The sequence below is a fragment of the Falco peregrinus genome, chromosome 2 (genome assembly GCF_023634155.1).
Source record: "Falco peregrinus isolate bFalPer1 chromosome 2, bFalPer1.pri, whole genome shotgun sequence".
Lineage (NCBI taxonomy): Eukaryota > Metazoa > Chordata > Aves > Falconiformes > Falconidae > Falco > Falco peregrinus.
In genome coordinates, this window is record NC_073722.1 from 110,703,522 (window position 1) to 110,725,279 (window position 21,758).

The 21,758-nt window shown below is 35.8% G+C and overlaps 1 protein-coding gene across 6 annotated transcripts in view; it reads left to right on the top strand.

Moving 5' to 3' along the window:
• The window catches only part of USP32 (ubiquitin specific peptidase 32), an 81,155-nt gene that overhangs the window by 28,326 nt on the left and 31,071 nt on the right, over window positions 1–21,758 (top strand). For 4 of the 6 annotated variants that reach the window (XM_027781352.2, XM_055795583.1, XM_055795584.1 and 1 more), the window contains exons 3-9: window positions 2,946–3,051; window positions 3,648–3,766; window positions 7,070–7,229; window positions 17,761–17,892; window positions 19,410–19,517; window positions 20,299–20,414; window positions 20,798–20,860. In XM_027781352.2, coding sequence (XP_027637153.1) covers window positions 2,946–3,051; window positions 3,648–3,766; window positions 7,070–7,229; window positions 17,761–17,892; window positions 19,410–19,517; window positions 20,299–20,414; window positions 20,798–20,860 — 804 coding nt within the window. Of the gene's footprint in view, window positions 1–2,945; window positions 3,052–3,647; window positions 3,767–7,069; window positions 7,230–12,926; window positions 13,206–15,918; window positions 16,055–17,760; window positions 17,893–19,409; window positions 19,518–20,298; window positions 20,415–20,797; window positions 20,861–21,758 lie in introns of those variants that run through there. The other 2 variants (XM_027781357.2, XM_027781355.2) reach the window with 2 other exon arrangements.

Sequence of the window (21,758 nt, forward strand, 5' to 3'; positions counted from 1 at the left end):
TAGCTTACAGTTAGAATAACAAATATTGACAGCTGTTAGTTCATTGGTGAACAATTTCCTGACATATAGATCTGCATCAGTGTGATGGTAAATTTTTTTCCAGTCTTATTTTGGGAGACACGCATTCACATTTTGCAAGGGGATTTCAGCCTGCTGAGAAGTGGATCCCTCCTTATTACACTTTGTTGTAGTGTTGTGCTCTGTGACTCCTTTGAAGGGCACAACTGATAACAGACTGCACTTGATTACACATGGTAGTGTATAGAAGTTCTCTTGTAATATTTGAAATGTCATTTATGTAGTTATTTTGTACCAGTTTCACAGTCAACTTAATCCTGGCTACTTATTCTCACCTTGAGGTCACCTAATTTGGGCTAGATTAATGAAACCTGATAATAGAAATGGTTAGTTCAGACCCAGGTTGGCTCCCTTGATTTCATTCATAGTTGTGCTGCATGAATGTTTGTTTGTAGATGTTTATAAATGTAGATGTTGGAAGTGGAGTGTGGGTGGGAACGAGTGGCTGGGGGCAGGGGAAAAGCTAGCAGTGGTTTAAAACAGCAGTTAAACTACAGTGTTGAGAGAGACAGAAGATGGAAGTACATAAAAGAAAATTTAGGCAGTAGGTGTCTGCAAAGAGGTAAAATTCTAATTGTACTTTAATGTAGTTTTGATTTATATTTTTAAACCTGGTTTAGAATTATTCCCGTGTTTTTTTCAAAGAGAAATTTATTAACTAGAGTATTCACTGGATACATCCAGTAGGTTTATGATCCTGTTTCTGCTGTTTGTGGGAGTTCCTCATACAGTGGTAGATTTTGTGCTGTAACAACTTTTAAACTTAAAAACTGAAGTCCTAATTGACATGAGAATTTCTACACCCCTGTAGTGATTTTGTTTTATGATGGTTTAAAAGTAGATTGTTTTGATGTGTTTAAAACTGTAACTTGTTAGGTAGATTCACAGGATGTCACACATTTAAGATAATGTTAGTGTGCACTTTTTCCAGCACTGCTAATAGTCTAGAAGACAAGTGTCACTCCAGTTGCACATACCATCTCTCACTGTTGCCTTCTAATCATCTGTGAATGTAAATGTTTCCTGATGGTTATGGTGGAAGCTTAAAAAAAAATAAATAGTGTGTTAATTCTGCAGATGGGTGGATTTTTGCCTGTGGGGGCCCCAATGTGTCATGGCTTCTTTGGTAGGCTTGCAAAAAACCCCTAAAGTTTATTATGCAAGCGTTTGTAGTTTCAAAGGGAAAAAAGACACAACAGAGCTTAAGAGGTCAAAAGAAGTTAAAAATATTGCTTTAGCTGTTTAGGATTGTGTCTGGTTGTAGTTCATATATCTAAAAACAGATGGTAGGGGGAAAGAGATAGAGGGTGGTAGTTAAGATCTGTGGAGTTTCATCCCATGGCTTACTAATGCGTCACTTTGCTTTGTGGGTGATACACAAAATAGTGAATCCAGCCACAATAATTCTGAAGCTCTGTTAACCTCTGAAGTCTGCTGCTGTTGCTATTTGGCTAAATTCTCTTATAAAGATTATACTCAGGGCTTTACTGGAGAAAAATTAAAAAGCAGTGCATAACTGTGTGTGCATGTCCTGGTTTTAATATTGTATATTTAGAACATAATTCAGATGCAAGCAAAGAAAATACAATTTAAAATGTGCATAACACTTTTCTTAATAGAAGTTGATCTCTGTTCCTTTATTTTTCCCTCTGAAAAAGTTATATAAAACCCAAGTTCAGCAAATAAGTCTGCTATCCGAACTGTGATCAGCGACAAATCACTTTGTTCTGGTCTTCCACTGTAATAGCTCCCCATCAGCTAGACTTAATGCTTTCCTTTTATGGTTAGATGCTCACTGTGATACGTATAAGAAAATCAAATTATAAGACAAAGACATTGAAATAATTCTTCAGTGTAAGAATAATTGATACGTTCTAACTGCTTTAAATTCTACTACCTAACGCAGATTTCTGTTTTGTGGTACTGTTAGACTACTGGTGCTTGTAGGAATAGATTTGGGATTGCAGGAGTCTGTGTTTGAAGAGCAATACAGCATACGTATTTTCACTTGTGCTCTGTAGTATTGGGAGCAAGATGAAGTAATATATTGGAATAAGTGAGCTGGTAATTCTTGTTTACTAAAAGTAGTTGCTGTTTGTCCTAAAATGATTTACTTCCTTCTTACCTCATATATCACTGTTGAATCACTGTTAAAATGCTGTTGAGTGAGTTAAGCTGAAGTGTGCAGAAAGGTAAATGCTTCATCCCTTCCGCTGGCTGTGTTGGTGCTGGCAGCTGCTCTGGTGTGGATCTTTGAGTAACTTCTGACTAGGCGGCTTGATTTCTATTACTTTCTATTGGAAGAAAGATTTAAATGCTATTGTTAAAGTGGGGTACTAAACTGGAAAGGTCATTCTAGCAACAGTTGTGAAGTTAAGATAGTAAGTTACAGCTGACTGAAAGTTTTGGGTTTTTTTGTCTGTCACATCTTTTTGAAGCAGTAGTTTTTGGTGGCTTAACTGGAAGTGCATCTCCTGGGACTGGGTAATGAAACACTTGATACTCCAACAACATCTTGATGGTTTTGAGACTATCCAGAGGAGATTTCATCTTTATTATCTTGATAAAGTAGTCTGAGGAAATAACACCAGTGAGCAAGCAAGAAGCTGTCTTCATTGGAGGATTCTAACTTTTTTTTTTTTTTTAAATGTATTGCTGTTCATTAAAAGTACCTGTTTTTCCCTAAATAAAAGATCCTGGCAAGGCTATTTTATCAGTACTGGAAATGCTACGAAGTGTAACAGAATTAATATTAGAACTGTGTTTAGCTGAATGTGAGGTGAGTCTGTATAAGTTGTTGCTTTAGTTCTGACATCTCTGTTCTCCCTGTTAACTTTCTGGTTAACTTTTCTATTTCACTCTTCTAGGTTATCTACTGTTCATTTGGAGGAATATCCAAGGGGCTGCACTTCAATAACTTGATAGTTGGATTAGTTCTTCTTACAAGAGGCAGAGAGGAAGAGAAAGCAAAATGTAAGCAATGTAACTTACAACAGTAACAACGGGATACTCAATAGTGAGTGTAAAATACACTTATATAAAGCGAACAAATTGTGGTATATTAAGTCCCAATATTTATATGTAAAATACATTTGCCAATAAAGGTAGAAATATTTTTAGACATTTTTAAGCTGTATATTATGAAATTCAGTGCATTTTTGTTTTCTGTACTCACCAAAATGAAATATTTGGTAAATCATCATGAATGTAAATGTTAGGATCCTACAGAAAGACTGTTGATCGCTGTATGTGGGCAGAGGAAGGAGAACAGCACTGATATTTTTCAAAACAAATGAAAGCATCTGCCTACTGACTTCTGTTGTTTTGTCTTCTTTGTTAATCTGACTTGATAGTATTTATTTTCCTTTTGTTTAGAGGACAATGCTAAAAGAAAAAGGAGCTATTTCTTAACCTAAACTTTGTTGAGCTATATTGAAATTGAATCAACCGAAGTTTTTAGTCCTTTAGTTGTTGCACTAGAATGCCTTTGGCATTCTCAGCCAGTTGTAAACAAAATCTTTGAAAAATGTAACTACTGTAATTGCTTAAACATATCTCTACTTTCTCAGACATTTTCAGTCTCTTTTCTAATGAATCTGGGAGTTATGTTGTCCGTGAAGAGATGGAGAAGATGCTGCACGTGGTTGATGGGAAGGTCCCAGAGTCACTCAAGAAATGTTTCTCTGAGGTATTTCATACAGGTTTTATCTGACTACGTTTACAAAAAAAGCGAAAATTAAATTGAGTAGTTTGGGGTTTTTTTCTCTGATGTGTACATGCTTGTGCATGTATGGGAACAAACTGACCTTGTTAAATTGGGTAAAAGCTCATAGTTTTTTATGTTGTAATAGTGCATGTAATTTGTATTGATGTGAATAGCAGCTTGGTATATAAATGTAGGCATTCTCCATGGTACTGTACTTACTGTGCTAGTTTAAAAGAATAATTTCCCAAGGGTAATCATGTTATCAAGTAAATTTAAATACTAATATTGCTAGTGGAAATTTATTCATTAGTGTGAACGTTTTATTGCAATTGGGGAAGAAATCTAGAACACAGACCTGAGAAGGGAAAGAAAATCTGCATCCTGGATTTAAAAATGCCTGCCAGCAGTGGTTGCTTAAAAATAATAGTTTTATAGTATTACTTTTGTCTCACTGCCTGCCAGGAGCTACAACATTTATTTATGCTTCAGGTGCTTTGAGAGATGTAATCTTTATGAAGCTTGCTGAAATCCTCCTCTAAAACAGGCTATTGCTACTTCTAAATATTCACAGGTACTTCTTTGGCACTACTGATCCTGATGAATTATCAGGTTGTGCTTTGGTCACTTCATTTGTTATCAGAGGACTACACATCAGCAAAATCTACTCATTATTATACATTCCACTGAAAAACTGATTGACTAGAATCTTTATTTGTGGATATCAGATTACCTAATTACCTTCAATGTTACTGTACTTCATTGAAGATAACTTTGGTTGTGGCCATTGGCTGAGGCAGACTCATTTAATCTGGCAGCGGTATCGTGTTGGCTTTGTAGGCAATGATTACATTCTTCGTTCTTGGCTGAAATCATAAATCATATGTATACCGCAGTCCAGTTTCTGCAGCTGACCCACTTCAGTATTTCCTATTTATAATTTCCCATCAATATGATGTGATGAATTGTACCCTAAAATTTAATTGCACACTGTCCAAGAAATCCAGAAATACTTTATGAAGACTCGCAGGAAGAGAAGTATCAATCTGGCTTTGTACCATTTTTCCTGTTCAAGAAAATGCTGTATATTGATTTTTCTTTTAAATGAAAATAGTGTAATAACCCACTCAGCAGGATTTACTGGCCTGTTAATCATACTAGGTCATTGCTGGAGAGTGAGAAAGTTTAATGTTCCTGCTGTGGGCCTTCCTTCCTGCCGTATGGTGGATGAGTTTATGCTTTCAAGGATGATGTTTATAGGTACTTCTGTTCTTCAGAATTACTGCATGTAGTCATCTAGAAATAGAAGATTTAAAATCTGAGTTTTCCTCGCTGTTGTTTCTGAAATACAGGAAACAAATTCAGTGATACCTGTATTGCTGGGGTTGCTCAAGTTCCATCATGGCTCAGCTATAAACATTGCTTGTTTCAAATGCTTTTTAGCCCCTGTCCAAAGTTTTCCTCTCCCTCTTCTTCCTTGTCGTTCCTCTAATCAATTGGAATGATGCAGAGTCACAGTGAAACATGGCATGGCTCTTGCTGCATTTACAGAAAGCAGTGCAAAAACTAGAGGGAAAGTAGAGTGGAGCAGGCAGTAAGAAAATGATCTTGCCTCTGATCCAAACTGTTAGAAAAAAAACAAAACAAACCAAAACCAAACCAAAACAAAAACCCCAAACCAAGAAGTGGGCTGCTTTTTTCTTCTCTGTTGATTTGGCAGTTGAGGTTTTTCTGCTTAAGCAAGTGGTTCCATTATGGGCTAAACCCTGTAAAGTCCATGTTGTTGAGTTACCCTGTTCCTGACTGTCACTCATTCTCCTGCCTTTGTGCTGGTTCAAGTATTTATATGATACCTTGATGAACTGGATTGGGAAACTGATCTGGCTGAGAAGTAAGCCCTTTTTCTGTAGCTTCTAATCCTGTAGGTTATTTTTCAGCTAGATCTGTTTTGCCACATGACTGCACTAATGTGGTTGTGGTCACAAAAGAGAAGGGATGAAGAGTCAGAATCAGTGTTGGTAAGAGGAAGGTTAGGACTGTGTTGTCAGTCAGTCATGTGGATACAGATTAAATTGGTGATGAAATAGCAATGTCGCATCTTGATTTCCTTGAATTACAGCCACGTGGAAGTCTATGGTAGAAGTATTGGGGTGTTTCTGCATGTATGTATTGGAGAAAAATGTAACACACTTTAATCTAGGAAAGAGAGGCATAAAAAGAATGAGTATCTGGATCCTGAAATAATCCACTACAATTGGAATATGAAGCAAATGTTTTAGCAGTTATGGTAATTAACCATTTAAGCAACTTGGCAAAGGAAGTAGTGGATTTTCAGTTTTCTGCAGTTGCAGATAGTCCGTGGCAAATGCAAATTGTTAGACTATGTTAAGGTATAATTCAGTGAAGTTTAATGGTCTGTGGTATTAGGGAGGTTCAAATCATCAGTCACTTGAAACCTCTTTCACTTTGCAGACCCTTGTTTATTTTCATGGAGATTAGGATCTCCATCTAACAAGTTTGGCTACTGATGTTTGCTTTTATTTTAGTTAGTTTTGTAGGTTTTGTAGAAATTAGTCTGCTGATCCCTATGATTTCATGGCCACAGCTTGGAAACCATTGAACTAAATGCTTTAAACAGCCTCTCCATCATTTAAACTCTGTGAATCTGTGGGTTTTGTGTATTTCTGAACAGGCAGTTCCATGAGACATCCAGCAAGAGAGGCTGAGTTAGGAGTGAATGTCTTGTTCACATGTACGCTCCAGAGTGGGTTTTGGTCAATAGAGGCAAAAAATTGACATGCTACTGCAGCGATTAATCATACCATTAGTTATGCAGAAATCTAATTTTTCTGCATAAAGAGTTTGTATACTTGCTCAGATATAACAGAATGTTTATGATTTTGTAGCATCTGTTCTTTGGCACATAAGTGCTTTTATCTATTGTAATAAATTTAAATTCATAATAATAGCCTCTGTTATTTTGAGTCATAATTAATTATTTTTCATCTAATCCCTTTAACCTGAGGTTCAGAGTAAATTACTTTCCAAAGGCCACATTGAGTAGGTGGTTGAAATGCAGAGAGAGATGAGGAGTCTAATTTCCTTCCCAGTGCTCTATTTCAGAATGAAATAGAAAAACAGGCATGACTCCAAAGAAAAAAAAAATATTTTGGTACTTATTTTTATAGGAGATTGTCCCAGTTCTTGTTCATACAGCTGGATGGTTCCTGTTTACTGGCACTGAGAAAGCAGAGAAAAACAGCTCACATTTTCTTACTTTTCTTAAAGGGTGAAAAGGTAAACTATGAGAAGTTCAGGGTTTGGCTGCTGCACAACAAAGATGCTTTCACGTTTTCCCGTTGGCTGCTGTCTGGAGGTGTGTATGTGACACTCACTGATGATAGTGATACCCCTACCTTCTATCAAACCCTGGCTGGAGTCACACATTGTAAGTAAATGATGCTTGTTATTATGTGCCTTTTTAAAACTGTTTTGAAATTCACAGACACAAACTGTTGCCTTTCCACAGTTGTTCATTAAACCTCACTACTGTGATGAGTTATGTGGAATTTGTTCAGTGAGATAAATTTCTTCTCTGTGCTAACTCGTTCTCTGCTTTTTGTGCAGTGACATGTAAAACATTGTCATGTACAAGGACACCGCAGGTCATTATTTTTAAGAGATAACAATACTGAGATTACAACACTTCTTTTAGTAGAAGTTTGCTACCAAGTAAATTAAGAAAAATAAAAACTAAAAAGGAAAATATCTTCTCGTTGACAAATACTAAATTTATCTAAAGTGACTTGACATTAATACTCATTTTATATTATATTTATAGATAGAGTAGATCGTAAAACTGTTGAGGGTTCTGAAAATAATGGTAGTTTCAAAAATAAGTATTACCTTTTAATTTGCTTTCTGCAGTAGAATCAGTAATATTCCTGGCATGTGATCTAGTCAGGGAACTAAATTAACTAAAGAGAAGCCTCCTCAGAATTTGCATTTAGGAATAATCTCCAAAGTACAAGTGCTTCCTTATGTCTGTATTAATGTAAAAGAAGGAGCGGCTGTTTTTTAAATTAAATGTAAAAACAAAAGGCTGATAAATTATACTTGATGTGCAAGTATAATGTAAGCATACATTACAGTAAAGCATCTAAGGGACTTTGGTATCCCTGGGAGAAGGGTGTTTGCTATTGAGATGTCAAGTGCTTTGAGCAATCTAGTTATATTTTATGTACTCTCATAATTTTCTTTGTTGGTGTCAGCATGGCATTTAATCTCTTTAATGGGTGTTTTACTTGAATAAAGCAACATACAGATTTTTCTCTTGGTTTTAAATCTGAGCGTTAAAATTCTGTTCTGACCATCTGAAATGAAAATGCATAATAAAATTAGAAGTTTATAGGCAGGTAATTTATTTGCATTACATGACAGGCTGCAGTAGACATGGAGGTTACAGAAGACCACTAAATACTCTGAGGTATTTAGTGGAGGTGGAGGAGGAGGTATGCTGAAAAAAACAACCAACCCTCTGAATTTCCTAGGCATCAGCCCTGGGAAAAATCTCTCCAGCTGTATCAAACTGAGATCTGCCATGCCTCCAACCTTGTCAAGTCTCCTTTGCCCTAAGTGTTCAAAGAAAGCTTTACCTTAAACCTCTGGATGTTACCTCAGAGCTTGCTTTGCTTTTTTTTTTTTTTTAATGCTTTGAAATGGAAACTTTTTCTCAACAGTTTCTACTATGCATTTTGTGAAAAATTTTTTTATACTGAAACTGAGATTTATAATAAAAAAAAGCTACTGTTTAAATAGATTTTATTTCAGATTTAATGTTGTTCTCCCTACTTCTGTTTTTGATACACCTGTTACTGTTACCATCTGCAGCAAGGCCCTCAACTGTATTCCCAGCTGTTTTGGATGTGCAAAATAAATGATTCAAGAAAGAATGGTCTTTAGACTGAAGAGCATAATACTCTATTTTAGCCAGCCCATACCTATGTTCTTGTATCAAGAAGAAAGCCTTTCTTTTTTCAACTTTTTTGAAGAAAGAATTGGAGAAATTAAGACTGAAGTGCTATAATTAAAAACAAAATTAAGGAGACTGGATGAGAAGCATATTAGAAAAAAATGAATGGGAACAAAATCTGTTCCAATTCTTGGAAAAAAATTGTGCAGATGGTTCCATGTCATACTTGTTCCTATTGTAATAGGTGGGGTTTTTTCTTTTCATTTTGTAGAGAGTCTTTTCATCTTTTCATCTCAAATTTCTCCTACCTTTGTCTTAACAGAATCTCACTTACTTCATCAGTCTCAAAGTCAAATTGCATCAAGCATCTCAGTTTAAATGTGAGCCTTTTTGGTTGCAGGGATCTATCAGCTAACCATGGTGTCTCTGCTACTATTTCAGCCTTACGATCTTTCCCGGAGCACACCTGCAGGAGTGTAGTCTGTTTTCCATTTAATGATTATTATCCCCTCTAACTTCCAGTTGCCTCTTCGACATCTTCAACTGTACAATCTCAATTCTTGCTTAATTGCTCTTAAGTATACTGACTCCTTCATGAAGCAACTGTCTTGCTCTTTAAATTTTCATAGCAGACTCAGTGATCCTACCTCAGCATAGCCATTATCTTTGTTGAAAGTACCAGTCCTGATATCAGCTCACCGTCTTTTAGCTGTATCTTGCAATTCCTCATACTTTAAGGTCAGAAGTTAAAGCAATACTCCTGTATTTGGTTTTAATTTATGATCAAGTTGGTTTATGGTAATTTCATAACACTCTGGTGTATAGTGGCATCTGATACTGTAAACCAAATTACAGAAGGAAGTGTATAGTCTTGTTTCTTTTCTAGGAAACTTGTATGCATGGTTGTTCTTTTCCATGTGCTGCTTCATATGGCTACATGTTCTGTTGGAGAAGTTACCAGATTTTTAAAGACTTGTGAGTTATGTTTGCAGAGTTTGGGTCTCTGCTGGGTGTTTCAACACAACCTATGTTCTTGGGGGAAAAAAAATTAACTTCTGAAAAAAATAAAATTCTTTTGCTGTATATTGCATCAGACTACTGAGAAATTCAGTGTTTTCTAGTAGTTGGTAGTCTTCTGTTTCTTTAGTGATAGCTTACTTTTACAAGCCATTGGCTGAGTGTAATGAAGGTAGAACTGAGTGAAAATTCAAGTTTTGCATTGCTAGGATTAAAAACCTGAAATAAAATATTTGAGAATGTTTGAAGTGATTATTGAATCTTCAAGTGCATGTCAGGTCTGAGGTCAAGCTTTCAATTGTATTTCAGAAAACTACATAACTTACATGTATTTTTGACTCTGTAAAATGTTTCAAACTGCATACTGTCAACAGACTTAGTATCCTTAAGCAAATTTGGAAAGCTCATAATACAGTTATGTTTGGACCTCTAGAAAAGATAGATTTTTACTGCATTTTTATTATTTTCAGTTAAATGTTGTAATAAGAAAACCAGAAAGTAGTTGTGCTGTGTTACAATGTCTGCAGCCCGATACCTTTTCAAATGACAGATACAGATAACTGAAATTTAAGATAGTAGGAAGATGAACTGGTGAACTAACCCGCCTCCCCCAGGTCTGGACAAATACTTTATGATGTATTCCATGATTTCCTTTGTGATTCAAGACAGTATGGGAATCTCATACAACAGATGCAAAAGTAAAGTTAAATGCTTGGGCACTTGGAAGTAATTGCAGTCTAATCAGGTCAGCAAAAAGTACGAAATTCAGTACAGAAGTATTCTTAACACAGCTGAATGTGTAAACCAGTAAGAGCTGTTGTGACAGTTCCTTTTCTTTAAATGAAGGCTTGTTTTTAGTACTTCTACCTAGGATAATGGTTGCCTTTGGGGAGAAGTAGTTACTGAAATAATGTTTAGTAAACCTAGGCAAACACTGTTAGCAGAATGCAGTGAAAGAGTGAAGGTTTTAAAATTTCTGCTGTAAAATGAAGACTAATTTGTGAAACTTGCTGGTGCAATTAGCAATTCCTTACCTGACTGCAGGACTCTGGCTGGGTTGCAGCACGCCCTCTCCCGGCTCAAGCTTCAGATCCTCCTCCCAAGCCTTACCTCCACTCAGTGGGCTTCCCGTTAAACATCCTGAATAATGTGTCAGGGACATGAAAAATTGCAGTGATAAAAATAGTGGAAGTTATTAACATTGATTTAGGAACAGACAGCGAACATTTTATTGCAAAGCATCAGTGACTCCATTTAAATTTGTTTAATGAGCCAAGCTATCAGGGAAACAAAGGAATTCTGATTTTTCATTTGTAAATAACATTTATTTTGGTATGCAGATGACTTTAATTATATTTCTCAACACATAATTAGAAAAGAAATTTTAAAGTTACAGGAAGCTGCACGCACTTACTGCTTTTAATCAAATTTTGTTCCATTTCACTTAAATCATAAATATGAATCATTTCATTTGAAAGCTACCAAAATAACTTAAGTTTCTCTTGGACTTTTGTTCTTAAAAAACAGTTTCAGGGATATGAGTCTCTCCTGAGCCTGAGTACTGACCAACTAGCAGCCATTTGGATTTTCTCAGTTTCTTAGTATGATTGGGTACCTTTCAATTTATTCTATTTTATTTTTAAACCATTGTATTGAATAACACTATGGTAAAGCATGTAAATCAAAGATAAATCATGTCAGGGACTACTGCTAACACTAAAATTCTCTATAGGGGAATACTCCCCCAAATCATTATACATGCTTAATAATTACAAACTAAATGCCTAATCTTCTCTGGTACTCTTAAGTCCTAATGGGGTAATTCAGTAATACCACAGCTCGCAGCCACTGGAGGATGTCATTTTGTTGCCTTCCCTGGGTAGTGTGCACTCTCTTTAAGTATCAGAACAAAACTGACTCCATCCTACCTGTAAAATAGGTCTTACTTTTTGCCAAAGTAAAATGAGCCCAGTTCAAGTCTGTTTCAGTTAAGGTGCTCCATCTTCCGCTCCAGCTCAGCCTTGGGTTGCAGTCATATTGACTCCAGGTGAGACCTCATTGGTCTCCTTCACTCAGCTGGAGATGCTGATGCGGCAACATAGGTGGTGGTTGCCCTTTTTTAATGGCTGTGTCATTTTGTTGTGATGTGAAGGGGCTTACATGCTCAGGTTTCCAGTCCATGGGGAAAATAATCCCATTTGTCAGAGATGTTACTGGTTTCAAACTGACAGACTCTGTAATTTGTACTCTTTTGGAGCCCAGTTTTTGTGTCACTGAGTTCTTACTAAATAGCATCTTAAATCTCCTTTGAATTGAAGAGACTCTCTTCAGTTGTCAGAAAATTTCATCAAAATGCTCCTGCTTTTTCTGACAGCTCTTACGTACCAAGATGCAGCTAAGACAGTGTGTAATCAGTACAATAATTATATTTTAGAACATAGAGTTATTGCTAATTTAGCCTAGTAAATGAGAGAAGCCCTGGATAACCAGACAGCATGGTTGAAATGGAAGAGTGATTTCTTGAAACAGTATAAAATTGAAACTGAATGTTGTGGAAGTAACCTTTTCTGGCAGAGATGGGTTTATAAACCTGTAGGGCTTTATGGTAAGCTGAAGATGTGAGTCTGTAAAAGAGAAGTGAAATGAAGTGATCACTTAACTTTGCTCATGTTAAAAGGCTGTCTGGATATTAAGTATGTGCTTGCCCACTTCAGTTGTGGTATCCACTCTTGAAAAACCGTCTCTTAATGATGCATGGAAGCCAACAGAAAGCAATTCTGAAGGTTATGGATTTATTAAAGGTGCCTTTAAGAGCATATTTTATTCTCTGCTATTTTTTTTCCAAGTGTGTGAACACTTTTACTTTGAGAGGAACTGCAGTATTTAATACTACTTCTGTACATGTTCTCATGTTAAGGCACTGGTGATCTGTGTTCTGCTAGGTAAACACCTGGATAGTCGTGTCTGACACAAACAAGGATCTTGGCTGAAGTTACAATATTCCCTTCTCTGTGTGTCTCTGCGTGTTTTTCAATAAGGACAAAGGAAAGATGAAAGTATTACAGCAGACCAGGCCACTAAGAAAAAGCCTCAGTGTCACTTAATCTGCATCTTGCCACTTTGTTATCCTCTTAGTTCCCAGGCTATTTTATATCTTGCAAAGCAGCTCTCAGTACCCAGGTCCCAGAGTCTTCAGTGTGTTCATTTGAAAGCGACAAACAAGTGTGCTTAGTCAGAAACCCTGTTTGGTGTTCAGTCATTTGGTCTCTGGTTCTGACTCAGCCGTTGCGCAATGAAGGGCTCCCTCGGCAGCTGGGGACTGGGTTTTGCATGGAGGATATCATGGTAAACGGTAAAACAAAGCAAGCTTCAGTTAAAATGTTGGGAATATGGTATGCTGCTTCTGCTGTGAACCAGAGAGGATTGTACCAATAGGTGGGTAGAAATGAAAGTTTTAAAATATATTGAAATGCCTAGTTAATTCTGGTCTTATAAAGAGTTGTAATAAACAGTTACTGAAATGAAAACACATGTTTAATTTTTTTTTTTTTAAGACAGGATTATTCATGGCTTGCTGCAATATTTAGGAAGGGTGGATATGTCATGGGAATGGCATTAAAATGAAGGATACTTTTTTTAGTGTTTTTCATTGACATGCAACCTGCCTGCCAATCACAGTGTGGCAGCTGGTTTTAAATTAACTCTTTTCAGTAGAGTTACTCAAATACGTATTTTTACTGAAAATGTTTGCCTATTCTTCCTTTACAATATGAAGACTGTAGCTTGAGGTGTACTTGACGTTATCCCGCTGATTATACTTGTCTAATTCTTAGAGATTGAACTAAAAAATACTAGTGATAATTTTACAGAGCCAAAAGATCCAAAAGTTTTTTCATATTTTTAATGGACAAGTGATGAGAGAGACCTAAAATAGCATATATATGGTTAAATTTCACAGGTGCATAATATTTCCATGTGACCTCAAATAATCGTGTTGTATTTAATTGACAAAAATTAATACTTACTGGCCTAGAAAGCCACTCTGTTCTGATGTTTGGGGCTATATTTTATATAAGATACGTCTTTTAAAATAATCCTAATTATTTAAAATTTGAACTACTGAATGAAAGCCCAGTTCATACTTCCTGCTGTGATTTGAACAGGCATCAGGAAAGAAATTTTATACTTGGATAAAAGATTTTACCTTTCCAATGTAAACCCTCTAGAATATGGCAATTTTTTTTGTACACATTATGTTCGGATAAAAGTGCAGTCTGCTTTTATCATGCTTCATTTAAACGTCAATAACAAATATGATGATATGTATATATCATAAATCACAAGAGATTTCTTTTAACTTGGGTTTATGGAGGAATAGATGGTACACTATATATCCTGAGACTGATTTACAAGATTCTGAGCAAAGAGGTCACTCTGTAGAAATCACATTATGTAACAGCTGGCTTTTCAATGGCACAGTTAAACTTTCATGTGTGCTTAATCCAATAAATATTTCTGTATTTTGTGTAAGTGAAACTATTGCAGTGGGCTGCTATTCATTGTTACTATGAACAAAAAGTGTTCTTTTGTCACATTTTTATTTGTATTTAAACTATGTTGTGTGAGTCTAATCAGTGTGAAGAATATTATTTACTACTTTGTCAGTTTTACTTCCTAAAATGTTAGGCTCTTCTGCAGCAAGTCAGTACAGGGGACCTGCATTGGCTATGATATCAATGTAACACTTACGCTAATACTTATCGGCTCTTCTTTTGAAGATGATTATTTGAAAATTCTTTGTCTTTTAGAAGACCATATAATTTCAACCACTGCTTGACAGAAATGCAGATAAGATGCTTTCTGATAACCTTTCTTTTCTGAGATTAATGTAATAAAGCAATAAAATTAGCAGTGTAGAAGCTCTCTGTGAATTACAATTTAAAAAATGGAGTACAACTAGCTTCTACTATAGATATTTGAGAAAGGTTCTCTGGGAAAATAAAACAGTCTTTCAGTTCTTAATTACTAAAAGTAAATACTGCACCTGCCAGTGAAAGCAAGTTTCTGCAGATTTACTCTTCAGTAAAGACAATGTGACCTTCTTTATTTTTTTTAATATTCTTAGTGTGTCATCATTTCAAGAATGAAGTGCAACTAGCACTTTTGTTATTCTTCCCAGTCACAAAGGTAGATTAAAAGGAAACAAAGTGATTTACATGCTCATGCTCAGGAGAGTTAGCATAATGCTTTTGTATTTGCTAATGAGAGTAATAATGTATATTTGCAGTTCTTCTAAATGACAGTACAAACTTGCCCTTTATATGCAGTTGTTTAGGTAGTATCATAGTACTGTGATTCTCTTTGTGTACTTAAGGTTCTGTCTCATAAAGCATCTTTTACCTTTCATTTGTTGTTTTTCTTTTTGTTTATTTCTGTTCTTGAAACTCCATGAATATACTTTTCCTTGTATTTCCTGTGGAATACGAGTACTCTAGTCCTAATGTCATGTCTTGCAAGTTCTTTCATATCAGTACTGTAGCATCCTGATACCTTTAGAGGCAACAAGCCTGAGTGAGAGTGTATTTTGGTAGATTTTCTCTCCTCTGGTGACATGCTGACCGTTTTGGGGCAGGTACATCATTAAATCGTGAAGAGACCCCTGTGTTTCTTGGAACATGCCAAATGCAGTTCTACGTCGCTTGGCTGTTCTGCTTAGGATCATGAAGCTGCTGACATCTGTGGCAGTCCTAAGCACCTATGACATTTCTGTAGGCTGATCTTCAAAGACATAACTACTGCATTTCTCCTTCTTGATTTCTAGTAGAATAATTTTCCTTTATATGTTTAGATTCCTGCTTCCTTATGTATTGAGGACAGACTTTTTAGTAGGGCCTGTAGTGATAAGACATGGGGTAATGGTTCTAAACTAGAGGAGGACAGATTCAGAAATTTTTTGTGCTGAGTGTGGTGAGACATTGGCACAGGTTACCCAGAGAGGTGGTGGGTGCCCCATCTGTGGAAACATCCAAGGCCAGGCTGGACGGGGCTCTGAGCAACCTGGTCCAGCTGAAGGTGTCCCTGTTCGCTGCCAGGGGGTGTGGGGTGGTGTGGGACTAGGTGGCCTTTAAAGGGCCCATTCCAGCTCCACCATTCTGATTACAACATGACCCAGAGCCAGGAGATGGTAAAGCAGACAAGGGAATCGATTCATCTAGGAAGGAGGAGGAGAGGAGAAAGGAATACAGTTCGGTTTTCCTTCTGGACCAGCTCTCTTATCTCACTATGTAAGTGCATGACAGCTGATAACGGTGCAAGCCAGGATGCTGCGGCAGGTGCCTGGGGTTAAGGGGGAAGGTAAACTTTCTCCGCACAGCCTGAAGTTACATTAGCTTCATGCGACCGACCCTAGGACGCCAGCGTGGCTGTGGGGGTTCTGCACACAAGGCTGTCTAGTGATTGTACGGAATGGGCAGAGGGAAGGGAGGATGTTTTCACTGATGTGACTTTTCTAGTTAGACTGGCTAAAAATATTTTGCGGGAAGTTGCAAACCCCTTCCACTTCTTCAACTCTGCTTCAGTTATTAATCTTTCATTAAAATTTTCCCAAACTTTCTGCTGATAAGGGTATGGTATTTTTGTTTTGATGCATTATATGAATTGCCTGCTGGGTAATGACAACTAGTTCATGTTTATTGTTTTGTTTGGGTTTTTTTGCTTTTGTTTTTTGTGTTGGTTTTTTTAGGCTAAATTACTATTCTCAGTAAATTACTAATCTCAATGACAGAAATAAGAAAATAAATCAATAAAATTTCAATTTGACATACAACTCTTTTTGGGTCTCTTCTGTTGTTAAGCCTTAAAGGATTATTATTGTTTCTATAGACTAAACCAGGCCAAATAGCTCAAGTTAAACCTATTAGAAAGCTGGCGTGGATTTAAAGGCTCAGAACCATCTGGGAATGGGATCACACGTAGTGGTTCTTAATATAGACAGCTTTGTCATTACATATCTATTTGAGAACCAGTTAATTTGCACTGACCTAAAGCAGTGTTTTGACACACTTGCATATGTAAAAAGGTTAAAAGTATTGTTGAGCAGAAATGTAATGATTTTTTAATATTTATTTTTTTATTTTATTTTATTTGAAGGATAAAGCATAAGGAGACTGATGTTTGTATGTAATGTTTTGAAAGAAAACACAAGTTCTTCCTCTGTATTTTTTTTTTTTTAACCTTTACTTAGCACCTTGTTTTCCTCATTGCTGGTTTTGGGGTTTGGGGTTTTCCCCCTTCTTTAAATTAGCTTGTAAATTCCTCTGTATAAAGTGTCTTCTAGGTTTGTATAATCACTGCCCAATGTTGACTGGGTTTCTAAGTGCATCTGTAGTATAAATAATAAAGTAAAACAAGCTATTCTATATTTGGAAAAAATTATTGCTGAGATACAGTGTTTAAATGTCACATTATAATTTAGCCTTATTATTGTATAAGAAGGCTAAAAATTTCAAATAGGAATTCTTCAAGAGCAGCCAAGTACTAATTTTTTTTTTTATTATTCTAAAAAAGTTCTGGGATTTTTTTTTTAAATGCTACTTCACATCCTTTTAGAAGACTTGAATACTGGATACCTTGGGAAAGTAAGATTTTGCACATAAAATCTACCTGTTCAATTCACCAGGAAGAAATATGTGAAAATGAAGACTGTGGAGCCTTTAGCAATGGGATTTCATTTCTTTATTTCTAAGTGCTTGTGATGATGTGTTTTTAATGTTGAACTCCTAGATGGTGAATGATTCTGTAGATAAAGAAGGTAATATTGGACCTTTATTGCTCATATTTTTAATTTTTATATGCAGGTGTCAGGCATAAAAAAAGGATTAACATAATTTTTCTCTTTGTGACAAAATAATGCTGCATTTTTATTTGGTACTGAATTCTAATGCAGTCCAGATACTACCAAAATATTATTTTACTTCTGTTGTTTATACAGTGGAAGAATCTGACATCATCGATCTCGAAAAACGATACTGGCTGCTAAAAGCTCAATCAAGAACTGGACGTTTTGATTTAGAAACATTTGCCCCCTTAGTTTCCCCTCCTATTCATCCATCTCTGAGCGAAGGTATGGAAATTTGGTCAAATGTACAAGGAAGTGATGATGCTGTGGTGTTCAGTACCTGATGGTCTACTGATGTACAAATTCTACAGCTTTAAAAGGGGGCCTGGTTTAAAATCTATTTTAAGTTTAAATTACAGAGTTCATTTCACTGAGTTCTGAATGTTTGAAAATGAGACAAGAGACCTGAGCAATCTCTGTTTGTTGGGAAATCTGGAATGACCAAAGAAGTGATGCTTCTGTGTGTTACATTGTTGTTAGTTGTCAGGAAATTTGTTGAACTTGGTTGTATAATTTGCCCTGTAGTTGCTTAAATCTTTTCACTGGGTTCCTTAAGATTCTATAGTGACAAAATGTACTGCTGTCCTTGAATGAGATAAAATAGGAGACCTTTTCAAAACTGACAAACGTGTTTCATCTCTGAAATGCCAATTCAGCATGCAAGTCAGAAGTTGTATCATGCTGTCAATGAAATGATCTTCCCTATAGTGTAAGTTAAGGAAGATTTTGTTCAGGAGATGTGTATGTTGCAATGCAGACATATTAATAACCAAGCTGGTCTTTCAAGTTGAAGCCACTCTGGTAATAACTGGAGGTTGCAATTGTTTAATTGCCATTTACTGCACAACTTAAGGACACGAAGTAACATTCTGCTTACAGCTAGTTTTTGTCTGCAGTTCTAGAGTGGGAATTTTTTGTCACTGAATGGTCAGCTTTGCTGACAAGTGGCAGCAGTAACTAGAAGATGGGAAATTTATTTGCAGTGGATGCAATCTGTTAAAACACCAGAACATATGTTCAGTTCAATAGGGATATATCCCCACATCCTTTTGCTTTTAAGTGTGTTTTATCTACTTAATGATAGAAATTTACACAGGTGCTATGGGGAAACTTAAACTTGATCAGCTTCTGGTCATTATGTATGTCTTCTGTGGATAGTGCAACTGAGTCATTGTCACACACAAAAAAATATCTATGGGCTAAAAAAAAAGTATGTGCTGAATGAATAGAACTCTTAAATCCTTTGAAGACTGGTAACTAAAACTGCTCACTCACTTAGGGCCAGATTTGTAATGGTATTCAGTGATTTTCATAGGAGTTTCTATCAGGTGCTTTGGAAAAGCAGAAGCATTTGGCATCTGAGTACCTTTTGCTATTTTGGTCCTTTAGCTTTTGTAAAATGCTTGTCCTGGCCATACTGGTTTAGATGTACTGTCTATAAATCAGGCATTATGAGGAAGGTGTGAGAATAAGGTTCAGAGTTCTTCATTTTCCCCCCCCACCTCCATCCCTGACCCAGCCCCTGGCTTTGTCTATCCATACATGAGTGATCTAATTCACCTTAAAAATGGTCTTAGTAGTGCTTAAATATCTTTATTACACTTAGAAGAATTAGTTATAATCATAAGTGTTTATACTTCTTTTTGCAGATGTTAACAATTAACCTTTCATGTAAATATAAAGTATGATTGTCAGCTGTTTCAGCCAGATGCTGTAACAGGAGATGCTTTTGTGGTTTGCAGGTTTGTTTAATGCTTTTGATGAAAACCGAGACAATCACATAGATTTTAAAGAAATTTCCTGTGGGCTCTCAGCATGTTGCAGGGGACCCTTGGCAGAAAGACAAAAGTGTAAGTATGCAAAATGTTAACTGTTAATTTTAGAGAAGTTTTTTGGTTTGAGCATTGAAGTTTAGTTGTTTCCACCTTTTTAGAAATATTTTCCGCTGAACAAGTGTGTGTCTGTGAAAGGTGACAGACTTTAAGAGTTAAAAAATTAAAGGATTTTTAAATACCAGGGCTTCCTTCTATCAATAATGATGAAACATAATTCTGTATGTATTATAACTTATTCATAGCTTCATATAAATTATCAACATGTTTCAGGGAAAAAAATATATTTCAGAAGTTGTTTTGCAGTGTCCTGCATTGTGATGCTGAAATGTGTATTTCAGTATAGAAAGTGCAAACACTTACTTATTCATTATATGTTATATCAAGTGAATGTCCTATTTGATTGTCTTGTGGTTAATAGCATGTTCTGGCGTGCTTACTGTTCGGTTTTCAGCTGGCTCCCTGCAAGATTCTTGTGTTTTGAAATACCTTTGTGCCATACTTTTCCAAAGCCATATTGCTGCAACTTAAAAGCTATCATTCACTGGAAATTTCTGGATGCACATATGTTCCCTGCTATGTCACATTAGAAAACACAGCACAGAATTGCAGGAATCTAGATTTCAGTTTATTAAACACAGCTGCTCCATTTCCTCACTACCACACATGCATCCTGCCTCATCAAAACTGTCAGCACTAAATCATGTTCTTGTGACTCTGCAGACTTACGTTCTGCAAGAAATAAAAAAGTAGTTGTTGTGTAGTTCTAACATAAAAAAGTAATTTCCTTTTTTCTCAGTTTGCTTCAAGGTTTTTGACATTGACCGGGATGGTGTGTTGTCTCGCACTGAACTTAAAGAAATGGTTGTTGCACTTTTGGAAGTCTGGAAAGATAACCGTACTGATAAAATACCTGTACGTTATTTTGGTTTTTATTTGTTTGCTTCTGTTCCTTAAAGTCATCCTCAAAAGTAGGAATGTGAATGTTGTTTGGTTTCAGTGAAATACAGGCTTCCTTTTGAACTACTTTAGCTTAGGAGTATTGATAACTGGATGTAACTTGCCTCGCTTAACTTTGACCTGCCATTAACCAAATCAGAATGATTTGACTATAATGTAGTCTGTTTCATATAAAGAAACTTTAGGTACAGAAGTGCAACTGTCTGGAAGCACTCAGTTGTGAATTATATAGAGGTATCATCAACATTTCTTACAGTTACATTTTTTATTTTAAACACATGCAGCTCCAGAGTGCTGTGAGAATTTAACTCTTGTTTTCTAATCCTTTATTTGCTAAGGAATTGAACATGGATTTATCTGAAATTGTAGAAGATATTTTGAATATGCATGATACCACAAAGGTAGGAATTTGCTCTTGTTTCTTTGTCACTTTTATACCCTAGTATCTTCAGTTGATTTATAAAAAAGAAAGTAAAATCTTGTGCTTTCTTTAAAGCAGATGCGTCAATAGAAAAATCTCTTTCAAGAAATGTCAGTTTTCCATTAAGATTTTCCATGTTCTGTGAGAGAAAGAACATGTTTCAATTTTATAAGCCATTTTTATACGTGAGACTAAACCAAAAATACATATCCAGATGAAATTAATTTGAAGCATATACTGTTTGCAAGGCTTTGCTATGCATAATTAATACCAGTTTTAAATCTGATGCTTGACTTGTTCTAGAGAAACTGTTTGTGGTTGGTTTTTTGTTTTGTTTTGTGGTTTGTTTGGTTTTTTTGCAAGATCATTGTTCATGTGAAACAAGGGGTAATGCATTAACTTACCTTATACTTTATGCTGTATAAAGACACCTCCTGTGCTGGAACAGAACTGTATTAATTCAGTAGTAACTTATGCATTATCATTTTCAAACTACTTTGTTTGCAGTATCATTATATACAACCAGTGAACTAGTATGATGATATTGTTTCAGACCTAAGTATCCATTAAACTATGGAGACATGTCACGACTGTCATGACACACAGAAAAAAGTCTTAGTAGCTTATATTGTGCTTTATAGTTAGCTGTGTGTAAATCTTTAATTAAGTTCTTGCTTTTTCAAGATACCATCTGCAAACAATATAGTGGAAGTTGTTTCTATTATTTCATCCTTTACTTCACTAATTAAGATGTGTGTCTGGAAACTAAGTAATTTAAGAAAAACTTTAAAGAATGTCTAGGAATGCTTAATTACTTGTTTGAATAGTTGTATTGCCTGCTTGTACTCCAACAAAGTGGTGGGCAAATATTTTATTAT